The 27,875-nt window shown below is 41.9% G+C and overlaps 1 protein-coding gene across 9 annotated transcripts in view; it reads left to right on the top strand.

Moving 5' to 3' along the window:
- MBNL2 (muscleblind like splicing regulator 2) overlaps positions 1–20,333 on the top strand; it is a 155,501-nt gene extending 135,168 nt beyond the window's left edge. For all 9 annotated transcript variants that reach the window (XM_078070177.1, XM_078070172.1, XM_078070174.1 and 6 more), the window contains one exon: positions 17,550–20,333. In XM_078070177.1, the coding sequence (XP_077926303.1) occupies positions 17,550–17,564 (15 nt within the window). In that variant the 3' untranslated portion in view covers positions 17,565–20,333. The remainder of the gene's footprint in view (positions 1–17,549) is intronic.
- The last annotated feature ends 7,542 nt before the right edge of the window (positions 20,334–27,875 follow it).

Here is a 27,875-nt window from a genome sequence, read left to right as displayed (position 1 = left end):
AGCGTGCTTATCCCTAATGTGTGGCTTCCCACTTCCTACCTAAATGAGATTTCAGAGCCACGAAAGCTCAAAGACCTCCCAAACCTTTGCTCAAAAGAAAGAGTCCCTCTAGGTGTGGAGTGAATGCACATTGCCCGTGTTTCTACAGTGAGGGCTATGGGAGCAGTGAGGGCAATTATCCATCTAATTCATTCTGGGAAGTGAGCCTGTGCTAAGCATGGAAGAAAAATTCTTTTTTTTTTTATTAAAAGATTTTATTTATTTATTTGACACAGAGAGAGAGAGTGAAGAGAGGGAACACAAGCAGGGGGAGTGGGAGAGGGAGAAGCAGGTTCCCCACGGAGCAGGGAGCCCAATGCAGGGCTCGATCCCAGGACCCTGGGATCATGACCTGAGCTGAAGGCAGATGCTTAACGACTGAGCCACCCAGGCGCCCCAGGAAGAAAAATTCTTACCCTTGGATATTTGGAAACTTTTTATGGAGCACCCACCCCACCAGTACCTTTAAAGCTGGTGAAAACAAATTCTATTTCTGGCAAGATGTTAAAAAAAAAAAATCACATCTACAAAAAGTGGTGATTCAGGTTTAAAATTCTGACCTCTAGGTCTTATATCTTCTGAACACTCCCCCAAAGATTAAATCCATTCAACAGAAAGTTGAACTGAGGAAGAGTTTTTGAAAATTAGTTAATAACATACACACATGACCTTCTATTTATTAGAATATTTGATAAGTCAGAAAATCTCATTTTCCATACCTGCCCGGTATAAATTTATTGCATATGATAATCAACAGCAGCAATGTCAGATCAAAAAAATAAAATAATTACATGCAACCGGGTTCACAACATTACGCTTTATCTGACCTGCTACAGATTACTTGAGAGGGAAGAAAAAAGCTTAAAAGCATCAGATTTTACTTCCTTCTCACAAATAAATGTGAACACAACTTCAAAACTATTTGTATAAAGATTTTCAGATATGTAAGTTAGCCTGTACTAAGCGAGAAATCTAGAAAGGTAAGGTCACGTTTTACTTAAACTCTCATCTCAGAGAGTTTTATGAAACATCTGTTATGCAAAGCCATCTGTCAGGACTATATTCGGATAAATGTAGGAGGCATTAAACATTCCCCACTATTCACCACCTGACCCATTGGGAGCCTGTTTTTTTTTTCATAAGAAAAATCTTGGTTCTGCAAAGCCTTGGTGCAGGGGGGAGGAGGCTTCTGTGAGAGTCCTCTGCTGAACATAGGGTAGTAACTGGTCTCCACGTACAGATGCTCAGACTCCTCCTTCCTCCCGGTTTGCTGGTGCCCGGGAACAGATTATGGAAAGCAGCTGGGGCCCAGCTATACTGTACTCCAGAAAGGCCCAGACAGCAAATGTCAAAATCCAGCCCTGGTGACTAGTCCTCGGGTGGAGACATCTATTTCAGCATTAGACTTCAGACCATGGAAGCAGCTTAAGCACCTTAAACTTTTTGCTGATGTTCTAACTATAGAAGGAGGTTCCATTTCAGTGATGGATCAGGTTGCTCCAAATGAGACAGAATTGTCACATCAAATATTTTGTGGAGAATGGCAGCAGTAAGAGTGGGGTGTGTGTGTGTGTGTGTGTGTGTGTGTGTGTGTGTGTGTGTAGGGAGGGTGGAGATTGGAGCTTGCCATATCTCTTCAAGTAAAAAAAAAAAAACCCCACTGATTTTTTGAAATTGCGGTATTTGCATTCAGTTAACGCTGTTGGTTACAGCTACTTGGCAATTTGAATGTAAGTGCTATGCGCGATGTGGCTAGGTCATCGGGAACCAGACTTAGCATCAAGTGTGGTCAAAACATTTTTAGAGGAGAGGTGGGTCTTGGATCTCAGAGAGCCATAGAGGCAGATTATATTTTCTCTTGAAGAAATCAGAAAAGAAGAAGACAGTAGACCTTTTCGTTTTCTGCCTCAGAAGCAGCTGCTTTGCAGGACTAACTACCATGAGGTTTAATTAATAAATGTATCTGCAGATTCTCTGAGGAAAGGCTAAGTTACCTAAGTGTTGGTATCTAGCACATTTTCATTGTTCATGAATAATTTATACCTCATGGTGAGAAACTTGGGTAGAATTCTTTTGTAGATAGCACCTAAAGACATAATATCAGCTCCGATTTTGTGCAGCCGAAGAGAAAATGTCAAGGGTCCTTATGTGGAACTTGACTGCCTGGTGGATTGTCCTACTTATTATACCTCAAATCTCATCCTCTTTTGCATTTTGATGGAATTTGGGGGGCAATCTTTTTAGATGGAGAAGTTCTAGTCCCAGGAGTATTTGGGCTTTTGTGGATGTAACAAAATCATGCCCAACTTTCCTAATTTGGGGTTTTTCTCTTTTGAGCAGAATGAATGTACAGTTCATCCTGTATGTGTGTTTATTTCAGCTCTAGATCTGTAAGGAAAGAGAGCTGAGCTACAAGGCAGGAATTCAGATCCATTTTCAAGGGTTGAAAGATGAATGGGGTCTCAGTCTTTTTAAATTTTTTTTTTAAGATTTTATTTATTCATTTGAGAGAGAGAGAGATAGAGAGAGCACAAGCAGGGGGAGAGGCAGAGGGAGAGGGAGAAGCAGACCCCCTGCCCCGCTGAGCTGGGAGCCGGACATGGGGCTCGATCCCAGGACCTGGGATCATGACCTGAGCCGAAGGCAGATGCTTAACCATCTGAGCCACCCAGGCACCCCGGGGGGTCTCAATCTTAATAAAAATTGTTAGGAACAGAGTACAGTTCTGATTTATAGGCATTTATCTCCCCAAGTTCTGCCACCACTGCCCTCCCTCACGCGCGGCTCCCTGCGTGTTTGGGGACTTGCCAGGCTTTCTGTGAGGGCAGATGGAGAGGAGAGATCCTCACGGCTTCCTGAGGAGGAGGAGGGATAGCCAGCTACCCTGACTGTTCCTTCACTGACTGGAGATGACACCACTGTGTGTCACAGACAGTTGGCATTAGGTCTGGCCTCTCAGCCTCTGCTAGCATTCTCCCTGGGCCACCTTGCTTGAGGCCATGGCTCCAAGGCTGGACCTGGCTGAGCCTGCTGATCATTCTGGAGGCCGCCAGCGTGGAGAGGTGCTGGTAGCTTCCGGGAGTTTACCGCCTAGTCAGAGAAACATGGCGCAGTCGGGGAATGTCACAAAGCGAAATGGTCAAGGACTACGTGGGAGGGTAAGGCCCTCCATGGCAGGGCCTCATCCCTAAAGGGGCTGAGGAGTAGGTCTTGAGGGAGGCATGGGAATTCGACAGAGAAGAACCAGTGTGAAATGTAAGGGCCGGAGATGGGCGTGGGGTAAGGGGAAAACGGAACCCACAGGCCTGAGTGTACCACCATCCCGCTTTACGTGCGTTCTCGTATTTAACCTTGTCGGATGCGTCCTGTTCTCCCCCTTTTACATGTGACAGAATCAAGGTTTAGGCTCTAATCAGTACTAGAGCTGCATTTGACCTCAAGTCTAGCTGACCCTGAAGTCTATGCCTGCCCCTGACCCCAGCCTCTTCCCCAATAGCCTGTGTGGTTCTGACGGGCGTTTCAGAACCAGTCCTGGACTTTATCCCGCAGCAGAGGCAGAGAGAACAGCTATGATTCTGTCAGATCTATAGGAGGGGGGTGGACACTAGCTCAGGGGGGCAAATGACCAGCTGTAGGCCATGCTGTGCGAGTGGGAGTGAGGGGAGGGTGCATTTGGGCAGGACTGGAAAACTCAGTTGTGCAGGCGAGGAGGGATTAGTTGCTGAGGGCCTGGGAGGGCAGGATGAAAGCTAGACAGTGACGTGTTAAATGAGAGACTTGGAAACACTGATCTATGGCAAGTGAGCAGGTAGAAACTCGCTGAGACAGGCCAAGGTCAGGTTCACGGGGGAGGAAGCTACTTCATCGCCGAAGAGATGACATTGGGATAGAGAGAAAACAGAAAATATGAGTAGGGTTAGATAATTAAGAATCAGGGAAATTCAGGGCTCTCTAAGGGTCTTCTCCAGCTTCTGTAATACCTTTACCAACTTCCTTGTCCCTGCCACACCAGCCTTCTACAAGACCTCTCTCCAATGACTGACATACAAAGAATGGTTCTTGTTGACACATCTTCCCTTTTATTTGTACTACAAAGGACCAGTTTGTTCACTGGTGTTTTCTGACATTGGAAAAACTATAGCTGTTCTAGCATTTAGAATCTGGCACGCCTCAGCATCAGGTATGATATGCTGGCACTTTTGGTCTGTTTTACTTTCAGTGACCTAATTGTATTATTCTTATCATCATGCCCTTCGCTCAGGAGTTTTCCAAGATCCTCAGAGCTTATGTCGATGAGCTTCCCGTAATCAAATACAGATACTCTTCACTATTCCCCACAATGCCCTTCTGGGAGCAGCATCAGTAAGCTGGTCATTGTAAATGTCACCCATTTTCCCAGAGTCATGGCTACATTAGGCACGGCAGGTCTGACCCAAGACCGCCATTGACTCATCCTAGTCCTGAAAGGCAGTAAGTTGTAGGAGCAAATTTACCGCAGTCCTGCCACACCTCCACAGCAATATACAAAAGGAAACTGTGATGCAAGTTACATATTGGAAGAAGGGCCCAGGTCAGCAGGGCCGCTTATCCAAGTCACACAAATATTAAGACAGCAGGACTAGAACCCAATTATCTGTGTCCTTCCTAGAGTACTGCTTTTTCTTTCACCACACTGCCTTCCTGAGAACATGTTTTAAATTGTCATCCAAGGGGCCACAAAGTAGAGAGCCCATAGACAACACCCAGACAACTCAACAGCTCTCCTTTATGGAGCGCTTTCCAAGAGCCAGACATGGTGCTAATAAGCCTTTCACAGGAGTTATTAAAACCCAAAATGGCCCTGGAAGGGACTGTTCTTATCCCCAATATGCAGATGAGGAAATTGCAGTTTCGAGAAGGCGAGAAGCTTGTCCAAGATCTTCAATCCAGTGGCAGAACCAGAGTCAGAACATCCCCAAGCTCCTAACCTTCCATTGCACAGTAAGAAGGACCTAGAATGGTTAAGTGACTCGCTCAGGGTTACTTAAGGGTTAGAAACTCGTCTCCTAACACCACACTTAGTCCTCTGTCGAACCGCAGCGCAACAAGAGTATGTTAACTACACATTTGTTTTTGAATGATCAATAGCTTTGCTTCCGCCGTAGAATTTAGAAAGGTTTTTGAGGAACCAAAAAGATAGCCAGGGTTGTTAACAACTTGATTCCTTCTTTTTCTCCAAATATTTTTTCCAGTAATAATTTCGTAGTTCTTCCACCAGTCATTCTTTCAATATTTGTCATTGTTACACCAAAATTATTTGAAGAGGCCAGAGAACCACTTTAGTTATGAGAATTCGGGAGAAGAGGAATTACTTGAATTGATTCCTACTGTTCACCTTTTCTTTGCTCTTCTCTGACCCCTGCAACATGAAGGATAGCCTTGAATAAGAAGTTAAAAAAGGGAAATCTAAGGAGTATGTCAAGAATGAAAAGAAAACCCCATTATATTTCTTTGCCTTGGAAAAGGGTGCTTAAGAGTTGCTTTTTTTTTTTTTTTTTAACATAAGTTCCCTGGCTCTGTCTGTGGTGTATGTGAGATCCAGGAGAGGAGAGGTGAAGGTCTTGAAGCTAGAAGTGTAGACATGTGGTAGACGAGACTGGTGTGCACAAGTGTCCATAACTCATGGTTTGCTCTAAGCGCAGTGATCTACAAATATTTAGTAAATGCCACGTATACCTTGTCAAAATATTCATGTTTTGTGGCTTAGCCTAGGAAGTTAAAATAGGTGAAATATTACCAAATAAAACAGTGGTCTTATATGCTTCCTACCCCCAGGTACTCACTAAATACCTGATCTAATCCTCTCAACTCATGAGTCAGTGACAGTGTTTGATTCCCACTGTAGAGATGAGGAATACTAAGAATAAGAGGTGCTGAATCACTTACCCATGGTAACACATGGAGTGGGCCTAGACACTGGACTTGAACAGGATCTAACTTTAAATTGTGGGAGGTCCTGCCTCTCATACGACGTTAACTTTCTGCAGCAGTGGACACTGATCATCAGACACCGATGGCTACTGATGCTTTTGTAATAAAGGATTTTAGTTTGAAAAATGATAAATATGAGTGACAGTCAAGACTTTGATGAATAGAGAAATTCGGCCTATATTTAGTTAGTTGTCAGTGACAGGTCAGGATATGCAAATATAGAAAGGAAAGTAAGTGTATTTGACATTTTCCATATCTTAATCTCATCAAAATCGGGTTTATTACCAACACAGATGGAGCGCCCTACAGATCATATAATATTTAAGTGCACAATATTACTATTTGAATACCCATTTAAATAGAAGCTGAAGCTAAATTTTATTTATCCCCTTCTCTTTTAAGGGAGAGGAACCAACACTTACCAATAAGCATTATTACACATCAGATACTTGCTGTACATTATTTCATTTACTACTCAGCAGAACTCTGTGAAGTGTTTTACCCATTTTCCAGAGGAGAGCAAATCTTAAAGAATAACTTAAGATTCCAGCAGGTAGGAAGTTGACTGGACAGTTTTAGAAATCAGGTTTGCCGGCCTCCAAACCCTGTTCTGCTGTGTCTCCGCCACATTTGAATGAGGTTGGAGCTTGTGGTCAGTGTAGGATCGGGAGGAACCTCTTTATGTGGTTCCCTTAAAAACTTCTAACTATTGAGTTTCACTATTAGTTTTTGAAGTTTTAACCATTTAAGAAGAAAGTTCTAATAGAAGCAAGCCTTTTTGAAATCCAAGTTCAATATCATAAATAGTCTGAAAATACTGTTGCTTGATGAAACCACAAGGAAATTCAAATTTCAGGCCAGTAAACAAGAGCTAGAAAGCAGATGGACAAGGGCACCATCTCACCCTTTCCCAGGATGGTAGAGTGGCAAATAACTTCTGGCTGGAAAGAGTCTACCAAGAGGTGTCCTCTCAACCAGGACTTTTTCAAACAATGGTAATTTAGAAAGAGAGATACTGTTTTTCTCCACGGTCTCCACAGAATCTTACCTTCATACCAGTCTCAGATTAATTGAACATCACTACTTGGGAATGGTTGTTTGGGGTGGCCTGGAGGAGGCAACTCAAAGGAGCCGCTGGGAGGTTGTTTGGTTGTAAGCAAGGCAGGGAGTGAATTAGAAAGCGAACCTAGCAAGTTGTTGATGACTCAGGTGTGACACAGGGAGCCAGGGATCCCGTTTTGAAGCCAAACATGGGAAGGAGAGGGAGAAGCAGGAAATAAGCATTGGGGTAAAGGGGGAATAGGGAGTTACTGTTTACTGGGTACAGAGGTCTGTTTTGGAATGCTGCAGAGTTCTGGAGATGGCTGGTGGTGATGGTTGCTCACGGGCGAGTGTATTAATGCCGCTGAACTATACATTTAGAAATGGTTAAAAGGGCAAATATTAAGCTATGCCTGTTTTACCACAGTTTTTAAATTGGCCAAAAGATCTGAGTAGACATTTCCCCAAAGAAGCAGGGAGTAGGATTGGAAAGAAAATGTCTGATTGTACTTCTATTAAATCCATAGCACAGAGTTATTCTTTTTACATTAAAAATTCTCTTGTTGCTGTGTTTTCCTTTAAGAGTTTTCATAAAGCAGGTACCTGAGTGCAAATGCAAATCCTTCCTCAGTGAGCCATCCTTGGTGGAAGCTGGGTCTATCCTGAGATGCCAGGCCATAACAGAAACCCACTGTTGACTCAGCAGCAACGCACCTTCATACCTTTTCTCAACAGACATTTATTAAGCACCTACTATGTGTAATTCAGAATTCTGGGAATACAGAATCGAACAAAACAGTCCCTGCTCTCCTGAGTCTAACCTAATAAGGGAGACAGGCAGTAAACCAACATGCAAATAATTCCTGTCAAAGTGATTATCAACTAATAAGGATCATCTCGAAAAGCAGAAATGCCAAAAGGATGGTCTTAGCCACTGAGTTTTGACAGAGGACAGCAATAAAGAAATAAAAGAGAATATAGGTGCTTTCTTTGTATTTTTTCTTTTTTGGGGGGGTCTCCATTTTGCCATCTATTATACCATGGTATTTTGGCTCCTCCTCGCAGGTGTTAGGGAAGACAGATGGTAACCTGGTGTAGCTCCCCACCAGAGGTGTCCGTGTGGTAACGGGCAAAGTAAGAAACTGAGGCTCAGAGGGTCACCAAGCTTGTTGGTGACACAGACAAGCCTCCTGAAATTCCACTCCGGGACTCTGATTTTTCCTTTGCACCATGATTTTACACACAATTAAGTAGTTTTCTTAACCAACCTCTCTCTTTCTCTCTCTCTCTCTCTCTCTCTCTGATACACATACACAAACATACAGGGAAAGAACTAAAATAGAAAAAGACCACTGATTTTGCTGGAAATGTTGTTAGATGGCAGCATCATCCTACCGGTTCCCAAAATGTACAAGATGATTACGACACACAGAGACATGCTTCATGTGTCACACTAATCTCACCGTTCCTTTTGCTGAATCTTCGCATTTACTTACTTTCCTGCCTTTAGTGTCCTAAAAGCCAGTTGTCAACAGGCTGAATTATACATTCTGCTCCACAGTTAAAATGAGTACTACAGCCAAAATGTGCTCAGGATTCTAAGTCCGACATAATGGTGGTGGATACAAAAGCAGGGTATTGAGCAGGATTGAGGACTTGATGTTGAATCCAACAGGATCTTGTTTCTGTGATTTTTCTGGGCCCAAATCCTCAATTTATTACTGGGAGTAAAATCCCATATTGAAGAGAGCAGGTATAAATGACTGCCCTTGAAATTTCATTTCCATTGCTGCATAAACTTTTTTAAAGGTATAAAAAAGTTTTCTTAGATTCCACCTTCATGCCCAGAGGTCACCTTCAGTGAAAGAGCCTCCGATGTGGGTGGCCTTTTTAATCCCAGATAGCTTCCCATGCCACGCATCTCAGGGAAAATATTCTAAATGTGATAGTTTTAGAGAAATGTTTTATAATTTTTCTTATAATGTTTTAGAGTATTTTCTTAAATAGTGTGGCCCAAATATTATCTATTGTTTCTTGATAGAGTAGAGGAATTTAGCCTCCTTTAATACGTAGACAGGCCCTCATTTTAAAAATGTTTGTTCAGAATTCCCTTTGTCACTTGCTTTAAGACTCAAATAATTTTCCCATAGAGACAGTGATGAACTTGATGGTAAGGTCTCCGGGTTGGCCTATCAGAGTTTACTTCACTCACGACATTGCTCAAGGATAATACTGTATTAACAGCACAGAACAGGCCACACACTGCGTACATAGATGTTTCTATATCTTTGAGATTCAAGGCAGAGGCCAAAAGCACATGCCTAACTCAAAGCCCCGGACAGCTATGTGATGGAAAAGTCCTTCACCTTCTCCACCTGCCGGAGTAGAGGAACCATCACCCCCGTGAATTCCGTGACTCGGATGTTTGCCGGGGAAGTTTGGTGGGGTGGGGATGAGATGTACGGTATGGAGTCAGGAACGTTGGGCAGGAATAGGAAGAGAAAATCTGGGACTTGTCCCTGCCAGGCAACCAGGGACTTTCATCCACCCTCCTGCCCATTTCCCATGGATGCCATATTTGATCTGCCTCCTTTTTTCCTGGCTGTTGTAGGGGCCCTTCCAGTCTAGGATTTGGTTTGGTTTTCCTGTTGTTCTGACCTCCTCTGGCACTTGCAGAGCAAACACGGTCCCGTAACTCCTCTCTTCCTGAACAAGCACACAACACTCCTGAATGTGTTTTTGTTTTAAACACTTACAGAGCACTGGCGGAAGCACAAGGAACGAAAAGTCTCCCCTATGCCTTTTCCTGCTTCCTCATTTATTATCCTACAAGAGAAAGAATCACCCTTGGGTGATATACAGATTTTTAGACAATCTAAGGGCTAGATTCCTGTCTCACTGTAAAAGCAGCAGAAATGCTCCTCAGAATTCCCTCCAGGAAATTGGACTGGTTGAGGCTGAGTGTGGGGTAGAGAAGGGAATCGTGACTGAAGTCTCACCCCATTCTCACAAGAGTCTAGATTTTTCCACGTGTGACATGGACTCATGCGAAGAGTGCAGTCTTATTCAAATCAAAAATTTCCCTGTACCTATTTTGTCCAGAATAATATAAATTGTCAGTGTAGACCCTGGTCAGTAATCTTCAGTGAGGCCATCGTTACTGCCTTTTGTGCAGAAACTCAGTTATTAATATTTTTAAGTGATAGTTTTTCATACATTGGAAGGGTATATCTGAAAAATCTTTTTGTTCAACTAATTGGAAGATACTACAAATGAGTCCTCAACAAAATGATGTCATTAAAAACAAAGGAATTAGAACTTTGAATGTAAACTTTCCGTTGATGACAGAGGACAAAACAATAATCCTGACTATACTACTCTTTAAGGTCTGCGAAATACTGGGGGCGTTCGGGCCAGCCTCAAGTTGCCCTTCTCAAGAGTGAAACCCATCGTCATGTGTGAGAATTTTCTCCCACCACCCCAAAATGTGCCCTTCCTATATTCATAAAAACCCGTTTTGAAAACAAGTCAAATATGGCATAAGACGCTGCCTTCTCTCAGAACAATACTCCCCCCAGATAATGAATAGGACTATTTTCCAAAGTGTCTTTTTATATACCGCTCATTACCTTTGAATTGTTTATGCACTTCAAGTTTACGCATAGTCTTGAAATCGGCCAAAGTGCCTAAAAGTGTTCATTTATTAACACGTATCGTTAGACTTGCTCTGATAATGTTATGTTCACAGAAACCAAAGACATTTGCTTTTGGCTTTGGTAATCCATACTGTGATGAAGTCCAGAATTATTTTGTAGCCAAAACTCTACAAATGTCCCTCTGTCTTTGTACAGTTTACTTCAATCAAAATGCTTTGTAAGTTTGGCCTCCGAATTTCAGACAGTAGCGACTGCCATAGGGAAGAGGTGTGGAGTACTAGGAAAAGATGGAGAGAATATTAAGCAGTGGAGAGATTGGGGGGTGTGGGGGGGTGCCGGGAGATAGCAGTGAAGAGAAACATGCATGACAGAATAAAAAGAAAATAACTGTAGAAAAAAAAAGCTAGTAGGATGGCGAGCAACAGGCAAGCCTCCTTAGCTTGGCCATAGTTTTAGGAAATTCCATTCGGTTTTCAGTTTTAAAATTAATAATTAGTTCTGTTTAAGGAGATAGTGAAACATTCTCTTAAAAATTACATTCCAAGGAAACAGGGCCTTCTAACTGTGGAAGAAGACTTCTAAGGAATCAACCAAGTCTAGAAGTTTTCTTCAGGTGGCATTTTTGTTTATCTGCCATGTTTCCATATTTGTGAGTGATTCTTCCCCCAGCCTGGAAGATTTTTCCTCTTATCTGTGTGTAACAAGGAGTAGGGGAAGGAGAGGCCTGTTTGTTTTCCTTGGATATTTCTGAATCCTTAACTTGCCCTGAAAGACAGCAGAGGTACATATTGTCTAGGGGGTTCCTCTCCTTGCCACCATTTCTATGTCTCGCTTGTGAGTGGTCTGTTGGCCGCCTGCTGATGCCAGCATTGTGGTCTTGAGTCCTCAGTAAATATTGACTCAGCCCTCCGTGCACCCAGCAGTTAATAAATGCCTCCTACATGCCCAGCCCTATCCCAGACATTAGGGATATAAAGATGAATAAAACACTGCCTCATTCTTAGAAAACTCAGTTTTGCCACGGACCCAGTTAATGCAACAGCCTTGCTTGGAAACGTCCACTTGAGATCCCTTGCGAGTGCTATTCAGATGCCTTCAGATTTCGGCAAAACCACACGAATATTTTATAAGGCATATTTTATCCACATCTTCAAACCCCACACTACAAAGACACTATTGGATGGCTCTCCGCAGGAGGATTGAAGTAAAACCTTATTCCTCTCTTCTAATTGTCTTGTGGTCTGGATCCATAGGAACAGTTGGGTCTTTTCACTGAAATGATTTTCCTATCAGTTAAGCCAAGCAGTAAGCGTCCCGGCATACTTTAATATTGAGCTAACATTTTAAAAGACAGCTCTTCTGACGTCCCTGAATCTTTGTAATGAACATATTTATATAAAAAGTGTGAATATTTCTAGAAGTCATCTGGAAGCTCGCAATTTCCATAATTATTCATATGTTCAGTTCCTGGATATCCATCACAAGGTAGAGAACTCAGGAAGTGGTAATACTTGGTGCCTCTGAAGCCCGGGAGAAGTGCTGTGTTGACTTGTCTTCTCTGACCCCGTCTGGCACGAGGGCTGGTCAGTTCAGCGGCTGAGTGGATGGTGCTGACGCACTCAGGTTCGGTGCATCAGCCTCCGCACAGACGGTTTGGCTTTCAACCAAGTGCATTTCTCACTCTAGTCAGTTCTTTTCCAAGTGTCCAGCAAGGGTCAGGGCGTATAGATGGCGCAGCCAAAATGAAGAGACAAGGCAATGTGGGTATTTCCTATCTGATGAATCAGTAAAGGGAGGGACAGTAGTTTTTTCTTAGAGGGAGCCTGTTGGTCAAGTACCCTGTTCCTTTGGGTGAAAGTCCGATGTGTGCAAGTTGCAGGATTAACTCCCCATTAGACCCCCTCCCCCGATCCCGCCCAGCAGCGGTGACTGCTGGCTCCCTCCGTGTGGCCTACAGCCCTGGCCTCTGCCGGGCTCAGGAAGCTAGCGATCCAGGCTTAGTGGATAGCTCCTCCCAGTAGGTAAGGCTCCAAGAGGACACAGCCGAAAGAGATATTTGGACCACACAGTTATTTTCTGTAATGAGAATTAGTTGCTGAATTTCCAGCTTCTTTTGGAAAATGGAAAGGTCAAGCAGTGTAAGGTCAAGCGGGTTTCTGCGCATAACAACTGGCTGGAGCTGATTAGCTGCTCCTCCATTGCTTGTAGGCACGGGGCCTTCCATCTGCCACGCTCCCTACCTGACCCACTCACTTACGTGCACTTCCTGCTGGGGCCCCCCAGTCAGTAGGTTTACCATACAGGGACCCAGTCTTCTTTTTAATAAACTTGACTGCCATTGCACCACGAGGCAGTGGTAGGCACTTCACCAAGGACGCAGAGATTATTAAATGACTGCCCACCCACACATTTCATGGGAAAGCAACCCATCTGATGGTCCTTGGGGCCATTCACGCTTTGTCTACAGTAAATAAATATTAGGCTACTTGTGTACTGGGTTCATATGGGAACAATTTAAGGATGTGGATGAAGCAGAATCGTCTGATTCTGAAATCCGACCACCTGAAGGACATGCTAATTAACAAGTAGATTCCACTGCAGCCAGCTTATATTTTTGCCTCACAGATACTCTTGTTCCAACCAGAGGGTCCACCGAAGATTCACGCACGCACTGGTGCTTTGAGCTCAAGCCTGTCTTTGTTTTAAAAATAGAATTGCCGATTTCGTGGGCATCAGCTAGTCCCATTTTTTGTGTGTTCTCCTTTTAGTCGAGAAAGGAATGAAAAGTAATCCTTTCCAAAGTTCAGAATTTTGATTTAGCATACCAGATTGACTGAAATCTTACGTTAGCCGTTTATCCCCCTTGTTCATCATGGTTCTCCTTATATGAGAAGATCCTTACATTTAAGAGGCGAGTCTGTCAGAAGGATGAACAGAAGTACATCCTGTTCCATACAGTTGACCTCTGCCCTGTCCTGTATGGTGCCAGGGTCCTCGGAAGCTGAAACAGCGGACCTGTGACTGGGGCGGGGCTTCCGCCGCCCTGAGCAGACGTGTGTGCGACATCCGTCTGCAGGAGGCCCCGGGGTAGGATGTGGTTGGCCACGCAGGCAAGGCCTCCCTGGGGGGGGGCCCCGCGCCCCACGGTCCTCAGCGGTTTCTCCCCATCCGCACAGTCGCTGCTCGCTGTTTGCTGTAGCCCCCGCCCCATGGCCGCCCCTTTCCCTGGTTCCCGGGCTCCCACGGCGGTTCTTCTGAGCACTGATCACTGGCGCCGTGGGAGGTAGAGACACGGCCTTCGGAACCACTGTTTCCCCTGGTCAGTGCACTGTCACTACACCCGGGAGGGGACTCCCGTGCCAGCAGGAGGAGTGAGCTAACACCTCTAACTCACACTGGCTTGCACAAGCACTTTTACGTCGTGCAAACTTGCGCTGCCTTCTCTATGTCTACAACAGTGTGACCGGCAATACTAACCTAGCTCTCAGGGTTCTGGCAAAAACCACTCACAGCCCCCTGGAAAATCAAGGGGGCATCTATTGAAATTAAAACAAAACCCACAGTGAGGCTTCAGAGAGGGGATTTCTGGGGGACCCAACGTGGTAGCAATCTCTCTGACTTACACTCGCTCTGGCAGACCCCAGGAGAATTTTCCATTGCCCCTTCCAAGAAAACACAGGCTGCAGGGCCTGGAGGCTGAGAAAGGAACTTTGGTCTCAGTTTTGGTGAGCACAGGGCAGGAAGGATGCCACTGACAGCCGGTCTGTCGAGGTCACTTTGGTGAACTGTGATTTAATTAACTGTACTTTAAAATAGGCTCAGGATCAGGACTTGTCAATATCAGATTCATAGCCCATGTTTCAGGGCCTCATATAAAGACAGCACAGGCAGGGAGGGGCAGAGGGAGAGAGAGAGAGAATCTTAAGCAGGCTCCACGCCGGGTGCAGGGCTCGATCTCACAGCCCTGAGATCATGACCTGAGCCGAAATCAAGAGTGGGACTCTCGGCCGACTGAGCCACCCAGGCGCCCCCAGCCTGCTCTTTTAAGAATGCACGTTTCGTACCTATACTGAAATACTCAGACACCCTCTAAAGGTTTTGATCCTGCCGCCCATTAAAATTACAGTGGAGATTGAAGATGTTTTTATGTATAGAATATATTTCATGAATATATTTCACATATCCATGTAAAGTTGGAGAGGCAATAGGGAAGCACACAAATGGACCTATTCATCTGATTTTAAATTATGGGTCTTTGGTGCAAATTAAAAATATAATCTGACTAAAGAAAACCCATATTTAAAACCAGACAGAAGAGCCCTCTTTCCCTCGAAATGGCTTCTCTACACCCTTCCCCCCGTACACCTAATCCCCCCGCCTCCCCCCCCCCACACACACGGCTCTTCTCTTCCCTCCAGGGCTATCCCCCAGCTGGAAACTGCCCTGTCCCCCCGTGGGCCCTCCGGCCTGTAGTGTCTCACGTCACACTAGTCTCCTGACATCAGAAACAGCAAGCACATGGGCCGCAGGTCATTTCAGAGACACTCATAGGGTAGCTGCTTCTCATCTGGACTCCTGTCTGTATTTCCAGACTCTGTCTCCGCCCGCCCCGCAGAGAACACTTAATTCAGATTGTACCAGCGAGCTCTATTTCTCAGAAAAAAAAAATTAATAAATAATATTTTCCTGAAAAATGCTACCACCCAAAAAATGAAACACTCACAGCTTTCTTACCTTCTAAAATCAAATCTCTTGGACCTCTTGAAGCTTGCAGCTGCCAGGAGAGTAATTCTTTCTTTTTTTTTTTTTTTTTAACACCGCAGAGGTTAGTCCATAAGGTAGCCGAGGATAGAGACCAGGGTAGAGCCAGAGTTTCCTGGCCTAGATGCCAGGCCGCTGTAATAGCAGACAGCTTGATAACGTATCGGCTATTTATGTTTAGTCTTTATCCATATAATGTATCCGATGTAGGCTGGGGCAGAGGGGAAGGACAAGCTGGGTGAGTCCAGGTAATGCTCCGAGTGAACTCCAAGGTTAATTTACCATTCACTTAAACCCAGGTGGTTGTACATGTCTCTCTGTTAGGTATGAGTCCAAAGCATTGCTGTAACTAATTTCTATAATAGCCCGTTGCTAGGCTTTCTGTAGAATACTTTTCTTTCCGGGTGCTTAAGAATATCATTCTATATGGCAGTTTAGTGTCACTTACTAAGCAAGGATGTGAATATATTCCAAAATATATATTATTTAAGAATTTGCAAGATTTTGTGCCATAAATATTTTAGAGAGAGTCTTGCTAAAGTAAAAGGAAAGAAGAAAGAGAAAAAGACACAATTTGATGTACCAGGGCATGTTCTTAATTTGGAAACTTTACAGATAGTATTGAATTGAAGCTAAGGGATGAAATAGAATAATTCCTATTTAATAATCAAATATCTGAACCCAAAAGTGAAGTTATAATAGAACCATCTGAAGAATTTGATATTGGCAATTTGCAGTGGCTATTCCAAGATACTGTGATAATATTTACATATCAAATCATTACATCTCATTTTTATTTGTCTATCATTATACAAGACAATGCAGTTTTTCCCAATTAATTTTAAATTCTCAGGAACTTTGAAGTTTTGAGTTTCCATTTAGTATAAATATATAATATAAATGAGTTCTTCCTCTACTTTTATCACTTCCATATAAATCCGTACATTCCAGTAAATTAAAGGATATTCCCATTTATTTCATGGGAGGAATTATTTGAGTTGGTACTATCTGAGTATATACTAAAGCTGTTCTTTGCAAACTGCAGGAGCATCCACTTAAAAGGAAAAATATCCACATACGTGAATTCTAACATAATGGGATGAGAAATTACACATAGAAATGAGGCTTTTATTAGGAATTGGATCCCAGTGTGCAGGAATATTAGCTTGATCATAAAGAATTTTCACTGGTTTTTTTTTCCTAAACATAGAGTCTCGGCAGTTTAATAAGTAAATATTTCATTAATTGCACAAAGTTTGGTTGAAGCATTGAACAAAGAATAAATATTTTTGTTAGAACTTGTTAAAAGGTTGGCTTTTTAAAAGCTTGTCATTTAGAGGACTGGGTCACACAGGGCAAACTCCCTGTCTTTTGCAAAGGTATGGAGTTGGAAATGAACTTGGAAATCAGGCTCCTGGGACCACAATTTGCATTTGATAGTTTAGCTTTGTCTGTGCTTTTGGATTTATTTAGAATGTTGTAACTGCTTTATTAGAATGTTGCCCCTTTTTCCTTTTGATGTTCCCTGAATTTGAAACTGGTGGTGATTATACCTTGGGAACAAAATTACTTTTGATGGGAACACATCTCTGAATGTTATATGCAAGTTAACAAATAAATAACACTTAATTTATTATACATTTAAAAATATATTTAAACTTTTCCCACAACTTTCCATGTACAAACTAATTCTCTGATTAGACTCCCTGATCACCTTAGCAAATATTAATTGGATGATAATGGGAACATATCAGAAAGAGACATGAAGCAGAAACTAGAAAAGGAGATCAGGGCCTAAGCACACTGCATGCCCACATACACGCTGTCAGAGCTTCACAGAAAATACAACCGTGTGCATTCGAATCACCATTTGTTACAGCAGCTACAAGGCAGGAGAGCTTATGTGTAAAGTTTTTCGGCATGAAGGGTGGGGATTGCTCAAAATTACGATTGCCTCAAAAGATGAAAATATATCAAAATGAGAAATTGAAGGAAATTCCTATTTGCAAAGAGTAAAACTTAAACTCGTTATTTTCCCTCACAGAAGGATGTCTAAAGCACGCTTGTCTTTTTCTTTAACAGATAATTCTGAAGTAATCAGCAGACACGGAATGGAATGCCAAGAATCTGCATTGAGAATAACTAAACATTGTTACTGTACATACTATCCTGTTTCCTCCTCAATAGAATTGCCACAAACTGCATGCTAAATAAAGAATTAGTTCTTCCGGACAGACCACAACTGTAAGAAGCTAGTGCTGCTATATCATATATGAGTATTAAATATGGTATGCTTAGTATATTCCAACCTAAGATAGTTAACTACCTGCGACCAGCTGTGACGTTTAAAGACATAAAGGATCAAGTTTACTTTCCAAGGGTTTCTAAACATAGTTTCTGTCCTAGGAATATTGTCTTATCTCCGTAACCACAGCTGGTGCAGAAAAGCCCGACCAACGTACTCACTCCGATGGCGAGTATTTCCAAGTTAGCAATAAACAATTAGCATTAGTTAAGAAATCTGTTCCGAGGGCAGGTTCGGTTCTAACGCCACTTACTGTCATTTCCTTTACCCACTGGATCAAAGCATATGTTTCGCTTCTTCACAACATGAATGCTGCAGCAAAGGTGAGAAGTGAAGTAAAACTGACGCCTGTCCTGCAGGTCTAAAATTTGAAGGGAAATTCAAGCACAAGTACGGGGGACACATCACAGTGTGGTATTTGGTTTGCCCGGAGATGCCGCATTGAATCGTGTGATTCTAGAATAACATTAACTAGATTGAAAAAGAAACTTTGCACGGTATGAACTTCATACCCCACCAAACAAAGTCTTGAAGGTATTATTTTACAAGTATATTTTTAAAGTTGTTTTATAAGAGAGACTTTGTAGAAGTGCCTAGATTTTGCCAGACTTCATCCAGCTTGACAAGAATGAGGCCCATGCCAACAGTCTAATCTAAGGGATTAGTTGGAAAAACTAACTCACCATCCGGTTGCCTGTTACAGAATAACTTCTAAACTAAAAACCTAGTCAAACAACGAAGCTGTAGGTGAGGAGATCTGTATAATATTCTAATTTAAGTAAGTTTGAGTTTAGTCACTGAAAATTTGACTGTGACTTTAATCTAAATTACTATGTAAACAAAAAGTAGATAGTTTCACTTTTTAAAAAATCCATTACTGTTTTGCATTTCAAAAGTTGGATTAAAGGGTTGTAACTGACTACAGCATGGAAAAAAAAATAGTTCTTTTAATTCTTTCACCTTAAAGCATATTTTATGTCTCAAAAGTATAAAAAACTTTAATACAAGTACATACATATTATATATACACATACATATATATACTATATATGGATGAAACATATTTTAATGTTGTTTACTTTTTTAAATACTTGGTTGATCTTCAAGGTAATAGCGATACAATTAAATTTTGTTCAGAAAGTTTGTTTTAAAGTTTATTTTAAGCACTATCGTACCAAATATTTCATATTTCACATTTTATATGTTGCACATAGCCTATACAGTACCTACATAGTTTTTAAATTATTGTTTAAAAAACAAAACAGCTGTTATAAATGAATATTATGTGTAATTGTTTAAAACATCCATTTTCTTTGTGAACATACTAGTGATTGAAGTATTTTGACTTTTGAGATTGAATGTAAAATATTTTAAATTTTGGCATCACCGCCTGTTCTGAAAACTAGATGCACCAACCATATCATTTTTGTTGGAGAAAAAAAAGAAATCCACCATTTTAATTCATGTCAGTCGACGTCTAATGACCATCTTATATTGTAGATTTGATAACCCCATCGAAAGAAAATCACATCCTAAGTGTGATCTTACGTCGTGCTTGTATCGTGGCATTTGTTTTAATTTGTGGGAAAGTATTGTATCTAATTTGTATTTCTTTGGTAGTTTCATCTTTATGTATTATTGATATTTGTAATTTTCTCAACTATAACAATGTAGTTACGCTACAACTTACCTAAAACATTCAAACTTGTTTTCCTCTTTTCTTTTTTCTTTCTTTGTTATTTCACTTAAACTCATTGAAAACATAGTATACATTACTAAACGATAAATTACAGGAATCACTGAAATATTTTTGTAGACTAATTGTTGTCACGTTGTCTTTCTTTTGTTTCATGATTTTGATTTTTTAAAATTATTAGCACACAGCTATTTTCAGCCCTTTAATAATGGGAGCATCAGAAACATCACCTGTATCCCCAGACAAATAGAGAAGACTGTATTTTTACTATGATATCCATTTTCCAGAATTGTGATTATAATATGCAAAGAGTCATAAATATGCCATTTACAATAAGGAGGAGGCAAGGCAAATGCATAGATGTACAAATATATGTACAACAGATTTTGCTTTTTATTTATTTATAATGTAATTTTATAGAATAATTCTGGGATTTGAGAGGATCTAAAACTATTTTTCTGTATAAATATTATTTGCCAAAAGTTTGTTTATATTCAGAAGTCTGACTATGATGAATAAATCTTAAATGCTTTGTTTAATTACAAAAATAAAATCACCAATATCCAAGACATGAAGATAGCAGTTCAACAAATACTGTAGTTAAGAGATGAACTCGCCACTTGTGTGGGAACTACATTTCACTCTTGGTTTTCAGGATATAACAGCACTTCACAGAAACATTCTTTCAGCCATACCACTGGTAACATTTCTACTAAATCTTTCTGTAACACTTAAAGAATTCCCTCATTCATTACCTTACAGTGTAAACAGGAGTCTAATTTGTATCAACTCTATGTTTTGGTTGTAATATTCAGTTCACTCACCCAATGTACAACCAATGAAATAAAAGAAGCATTTAAAAGGATTTCTAGTCTTCCTCCTTTTTGTGTGGAGACGGATGGATAATTAGCCGAACGAAACAGTCTTCACGTTCGCGTAGAAAACCTTTGGTGACTTCAAAGGAGAGCAAGCTCTGGTCTTCAAATGGGAGACGGATGGGTTTTGCTTTTAGGTTTGGCTTTTTAACAGTAAGAAAAGCAATTTAAAGGGATCATTTTAGAAGTTCTTCTGAAATTAGAAATAAAGATAAATCCCACCACTCGGCCCTCCTCTTCAGGATTCTGCCTGATAATGAAGAGAACATTAGTAACCAAATGGGAACAAAATATCCGTTTCATTAAGACAAGAAAACGCCAACTAACCCACAGGACCGGCAGGCTTCTGGCCAGAGCCTGACTGGACGACATGGCTCACAGCTGTGGCTGCAGAAAGAGGCAGAATGGTGAGTCCTGTTCCCTGCAGACAGTCGTGGCCAGGTGGGCTAAGGAGACGACAAGAGCTGAGCATGGCACCTGAGGGCAGGTGTTGGGCAAAGAGGCTTCCCCCACGAGGTGGTGCACACCTTCTCTCCTTCCTCCTTCCTCAGCCCGTTGGGCCCAATGGTATTTCTGAAGGAGGGGGGTATTAGCTGTTGGCTTGGAACGGTCCTTGTCATGCCGAGGTTGGCAGAAATCACCCCCTGTACAGGCCAAGGCAGGAACGGGGGGGGGGGGGGCGGGGGGAGGGGAGGGGGGCGGGGAGGGGGAGGGGAGGGGGGCGGGGGAGTTGGGAGGGGGGAGGGGCAAGAAGGTTTTTTTCAGGGCAGGTTTAAGCCTCAGCCCTCTGAGTGGTGATGATACCCCATCACAAGGGAGAGTAGGAAACACAAACATCCAACAGATCGGGCAGATGCAAAATAAAGGCGCTTGTAATTTTTAAACTGTGCCATCGGGATTCGCATCTTTGTGGATGTTTGAAAAACTGGCTCTCTCTCTGGACGAGCAATGTTTTTACTGTAATGCAGAAGAAAAGCTGCTATCACGTCAGACGCTCATGACAAGAAAACATTCTCTGTTAAGTTCAAGGTATCAACTTTGGGGAACAAGTTGTTATCTTAAGGGAAAGATCTAAGACAAACTGTACTTAAAATTTTCACACCTGGTTTTATGAAGTGTCATTTCAATCAGTAGACTGACTTTTCATGGAACCACATCAAAATCGAAAGTGAAACTTAAACCCGAGAGAGTAAAGCTAGTTTGCCTCTTCCGCATAGAAAATAGTTAAATATCAATTATTCTACAATTACCTGCCAATAGAGAAGGGTTATGTCAATTTTGGGGGGCCCAAATTAAAAATAATGCTTCAAACCCAGAAATATACTCTTTCATTATTAATCCGAGTTCTTTTGCAACAGTTTAAAGATTTTAGGGCAGCCAGGCAAACAAAAACATAGTTCAATATTCTAATATTTGTGGGAATAAAATCCTGCCTTGCTAAAGAATGATTTCTTCCCCCAAAAAACATCCTAGTATATCTAAAATACTAGGCTTTTATTGCTGTTGGACTGTTCCATCTCCACAGAAATGACTGAGTCACTATGACAAGTATGATTTATACAAAATGAAACATAATAATGATTTCCCTGCATGCTCTTGGTGGGGGAGCTGGATGGCAGGAATGAGGACAGGGTGCAATTGAGAATATTCACCGGGGACCCACTTATGTGCCAAGTCCTAAGCTAAACGGTCTGTAGAGGCTTTCAACGAGCCCATCCTGTGTCATTGACGAGAATCACTAATAACTGATAAGTAAATTCTAACTACTACAAAGATTCCTACTCAAGGCGTACAGAGATTCTGCTGTGAGAAGTAGCCTCATTCTGGATCAACACTACCTTTCAGGGTCTGCCCACGGGATGACCAAAAACCTTGGCCTGGCTCGTTCCAACTGCATCTCCCTCTCATTCAGCTATTTTGAAAAACAACTGCCCACCCATTGGAGGCGTCCCTTTAGCCACCACCCTCTCCCACAATGTAAATGTCCTATGTGCTACTTGGCCTGTATTTTAATCAAACCCTTAAGATAGCCCCTCCAAATTCTTAATCTCAGGAAACAAACTGAGGGTTGCTGGAGTGGGGGGTGGGGTGGGAGGGATGGGGTGACTGGGTGATGGACACTGGGGAGGGTATGTGCTCTGGTAAGTGCTGTGAATTGTGCAAGACTGTTGAATCTCAGATCTGTACCTCTGAAACAAATAATGCAATATATGTTAAGAAAGAAAAAAAGAAGAAGAAGAATGTAGCAGGAGGGGAAGAATGAAGGGGGGGAAATCGGAGGGGGAGAGGAACCATGAGAGACGATGGACTCTGAAAAACAAACTGAGGGTTCTAGAGGGGAGGGGGGTGGGAGGATGGGTTAGCCTGGTGATGGGTATTGAGGAGGGCACGTTCTGCATGAAGCGCTGGGTGTTATGCACAGACAATGAATCATGGAACACTATATCTAAAACTAATGATGTAATGTATGGGGATTAACATAACAATAAAAAAATTAAAAAAAAAAAAGATAGCCCCTCCAAATTTGGTGAAAACCCATCTAGACGTTTTCATGATAGGGTATGACCAGACAGTAACTTTGTTTGGTTCATATACACTTGACATAATCCTTAGCATTACGGGGGATCTATTATACCCATCAAGCAGACGAGAAACCAAGACTCATAAAAATTAAGTAACTCTTCCAAGATGACTTAGAGTGGCAGAACTCTGAAACCCCGGCTTGTCTTAATTCAGGTTGACACGAGCTGTATTTGTAGCATCCTCCGAGTCAAAATTTCAGAAAAGAATTCAGAGTAAAGCATCCATCCAGGTTTAAGGTAAAGCTATAATAAGAACCCATTACTAGGTTATATAAACAGGTTTTCTTCCCTATCACAAAAATATGATTTATGAAATGTTTTGAAGCTATGGCTGCAAGGTACTCTTCTAGATTTAGGATGGAGCCTAATTCTTTGTATTAGGACCAGAGGGGACTGGAAGGAAGCTTACACTGTATCATCTCTCCAGTGTTATCGGTTTTTGTTTTGTGTTTCTTTTTTTCATCAAGCTTCCATATGGTTCTCTTGAAATCAAAAATAACAAAAGCCATTGTGATTTTCTCAATAAGGACATGCCATTAAGTCATGATGAAGCAGCCCCTGGAAAGAAAGGATTTCTGGATAAAGATCACACATGGGTCACATAAGCTCTAAAATCCAACTGTGTCCAGAGAGTCCGCCATGTTAGGTTTTGGTGGCGTTCCTTTCTCTGATAACTTGACTGGGATTTTCCCAGGACTTTGGTTTATATAAACACAGGAAGAAGTTTATTTATCAGTCTTCATGTGTAAACTAAAATAGTCTAAATTAGGGAAGTTTACTAACTCTCCCTTGGCTGGAGAAGCCCTCCTTCAAATAGAGGTTACCCCACAGAAGCACACTGGCGAAACAGGAGGTAAGTGCCCGAATTGTTGGGGGCTCTCGGCTCCTGAGCTGCAGCTTCCAATAAGCTCTGCAGTGCAGAGCTGGGAAGCCACTCACTTAAAACCTGGGGTTTTCGACAGGGAGAAAAGTACGCTCCAAGTAGCACGACAGCTTAGGAAAGACCTGCTTCCTCTGCTCCGCCTAGGTCCGAGCAAACTGATAGGATATACACAGAAATAACAAACACACTACAGATTAAATATCTGTTCAGCACTCTCAGACACACGGCACACGGTTACAGGGCGAACAGCCTACCACATTATCAGCCATAAACATAGAACTGAGGCTTTTTCGCTTCTGCAGAAAGGGAAGATCAGGGTCTGCACTTCACAACAGTCATTTATTTGGTCAAGAGCAAAGTTTCCAGTCGGACTGGACTCTCCACTCTGCTTTCTGCAGCTTCTAAGCTTCAGTGTTTTTCGTCAGGAAGCTGGGGCTGACAATAGGATCTACCTCACCAGGACGTTATAAGGATTAAATAAAAGAAGATACACTGACCACAGAACTGAGCCTGACACGTGGCAAACTCTTGGTGAATAGGAGTTACTGTTCTTAAAATAATATTAAAATAAGCTCTTGTGTTTCCCTGTAAATATTTATTTCCTCTTTCTAACCAAACATCTCTTGGCCACCTAGAGGCACCTCTTCTATTTCCTCGATGACAATTAATGTCAAAAGCTGACAGGCAAATTATTGGGAATTTATACTCACAAATAATGAGCCACATTATTGCTGTGGAAGCCTACAATTACTTCAACAAATGCTCACTGAGCTCTGACTAAGCACTGCTAAGCTGCTCAAGGGATATGAACATGAGCAAAAGTCCAATCCCTACCCTCAAGAAGCTTTCCATGCAGCAGAAAAGGAAGAATAAAGCTGGGGACAACAGAGAAAGGATGAAGACCACTGTATGAGTCTCCTCGGGCTACCATGACAAAGTCCCATAGAGGGTAGCTTACGACAGAAGTGTATTCTCTCACAGTTCTGGAAGCTAGCTGTCTGGAATTGAGGTGCTAGCAGCACCCCGTTCCCTCTGAGACTCTGGATAGAATCCTTCCGTGTCTCTTCCTAGCCTCTGCTGGTGGCCATCAGTCCTTGATGTTCCTTGACCCACAATTGATCCCTCCAATCTCTACCTCTGTCATCACGTGGCCCTTTCCCTGCGTGTCTCTGTCTTAAAGTTATCTTCTTATAAGGTTACCAGTCATATGGGATTAGGGCCCACCCTCATGACCTCATCTTAACTTGATTATAAATTACAAAGACCTTTTTTCCAAATAAGGTCACATTCACAGGTATAAGGGGCTGGGAGGTCAATAAATCATCCTGAGGGACACAATTCCACCTCCAACAACTAATAGGAGGCTGAATTAAGATTGGTTTCTATAGATCTCAAAGTATCAACAAAAGGATGTGTGTTGCCTTTTCAGTAAAGAGATTCCACCTACATGATGTAACGTGATCAGTCACGACCCCCAGGCCTCTTTCGTTTGCTTTGTTTTGTTATTGTCTGCAGAATGAAGCCGTTGGACTACAAGATCTCTAACTTCTAGATGCAATATTCTGTGATGTAGTCAGCAACCTAGCAGGTTCTTGACTAGCCTCAATATTTATTTTACTTGGTAATGTTGATTTGCAAATCTATGTCATTGTTTGTAAGTTTCGGTGATTGGATTAGTTTTGGTGATTGGATTAGTTTTTCTTAGCCCATGCTGTGGGGACAGGCTCTTCCTTTCCACATGCATGAGGAATTTCAGGAGCCTGGCACAAGAAGTCGCAGCCACGCTTGGCTAGGAAGGCCAAGTGTTCTATCTGCAACAAGAACAATGATATCGAATATTTTCTGTGCCCTTATATTGTGACAACCTCTTAGTATGACTCATCTCATTTAATCTTTACAAGCCTCTATGGTTGATTCTATTGTTAGCATCCCAATTTACAGATGAGAAAACTAAGGACTGGAAAGATTAGATAACTTAACCAAAGTCACAAAGTCTGTAGGAAAATGGGCGTTGAAACCAGGCAGTCTGGCTCTGGATTCACAGTGCTTTGCTAGCCCACTACCCCAAATGTGGGCCTTGAACCTGCCTCAGGAGAACCTGGGCACTTGCTAGAAATGCAGAATCCCAGGCCCCACCCCAGACCTACTGAGGCTGAATCTGCATTTTAGTCACATCTTTGGTGATTCACATGCACATTAAGATCTGAGGAGTGGCACTATGCTAACCAGGGCCAACCCCCCTCTAGAGGCTCTGTGGACTCTAGAAAGCAGCCCAATAGAAAACCAATACCAACACCTGACTGTTCTCATGTCCCTCTTCAATAACTACATTCAAAAGAATTGTGATTAACTGGATGCAAACTGTGGTCTCTCTGATTTTACTCCTGTCTTTTCTTCATGTAACACCTAGTAACTTCATAAAATAGAAATCAGATCTCAGCATCATCCAAATCAGAAGTGGGTCCATGCCAGGTTTTGTGGGGTCTGAAGGTTATAAAACTGTGGGCAGAGGAGTCTTTAAAAATCCCCCCCAAAAAATATAGAATTAAATATGAAAATAAATATACAGAAAAACATAAACAGCATGCCATTTTTATGAAATAACCATTTGACACACCTCTATAATATTTTACTTAAATTTTTTACTGTATCTCTTTTTGATTACATCCTCCTATGACAACACTTTTGTAATACCATTTTCTATATAGAGAACAGAAAGGTAATTCAATCTTCAAGCATGGTTGGCTACATTTTTTCTTAGTATTAAAGTTTTTGTATTGACAATTTAACATTCAAGTTCATACACACACACACAGCTTATTGGACATTTACAGATTCATACCCTACAAACACAAAAATTTTAGTAAGTTCTATTTTTCATATTTCTGATCTAAAAAGAAGAAAAATTATTGGGCATTTATAATTGCTTATATTTTGTTATCCTCACAGATAAGCATCAATAAAGACCAAATCCCCTGCTTAGAATTGTATGCATCTGATGTCTAGAAGAGTTGTCCGTGAACTGTATACATATACAGGATTTCATATACATCACATATACAAGACTTCAAATCGTGTTTTCTCTTCCACTACCCACTTACTTTGAGACCTGGGTGCTATAGGATACACTCTCACTGCAAAGCAAACCTCTGGCCCTGCACCTTAATGTCATTATACCAGGTCAGGGGTACTTATACCAAGATGGCTAGCAACAACATAACCACGTACAGAAATGCTATGGACCATATAATTATATTTCACAAAACCCAAGCTAGAAGTATCCCTGCTCAAAGTCCTCAGAGCCAGATCCCAAAAATGACTACAGCCACTCCAAACCCACCCCACAAAAGGGAGTATGACAGAAGGGAAGTTAATGTGGAAAAAGACAGTGGCCCTCAACAATGGAAAGTTGTCTAGAACTATGACCATATAAACGTATTGCTAGGCCCACTGCTAGGGATCCTCCCAGGTCCTTGAAAGGACTCATGCAAATAAGAGGTCCTAAAGCTTAAGCTTCATTAGTTTCATGGTATATCTGCCTCTATCCTCTACTTAAAAGCCAAAACAAGGGGCACCTGGGTGGCTCAGTAGGTTAAGCGTGTGCCTTCAGCTCAGGTCATGATCTCAAAGTCCTAGGATTGAGCCTGGTGTAGGGCTCCCTCCTCAGTGGGGAGTCTGCTTCTCTCTCTCTCTCTCTGCCCCTCCACCTGCTTGTTCTCTCTCTCTATTTCTCAAATAAATGAATAAAATCTTTAAAAACAAACAAGCTCCAATATTCAATGGTTTTCCACTGCTGTTTTATGATAAAAGAAAAAAAATCGAAGATGACACAATTAATGGAAAGATATTTCATGCTCATGGATTGGAAGAACCAATATTGTTAAAATATCTATACTACCCAAAGCAATCTACAGATTTAATGCAATCCCTATAAAAGTACCGACAACATTTTTCACAGAACTAGAGAGAATAATCCTAAAATTTGTATGGAACCACAAAAGACCCCAGAGAGCCAAAGCAATCTTGAGAAAGAAGAACAAAGCTAGAGGCATCACAATCCCAGATTT

Source organism: Halichoerus grypus, chromosome 4, assembly GCF_964656455.1.
Source record: "Halichoerus grypus chromosome 4, mHalGry1.hap1.1, whole genome shotgun sequence".
Classification (NCBI taxonomy): domain Eukaryota; kingdom Metazoa; phylum Chordata; class Mammalia; order Carnivora; family Phocidae; genus Halichoerus; species Halichoerus grypus.
The sequence above is the reverse complement of the archived record's forward strand: the minus strand, read 5'-3'. Positions and strand labels throughout refer to the sequence as shown.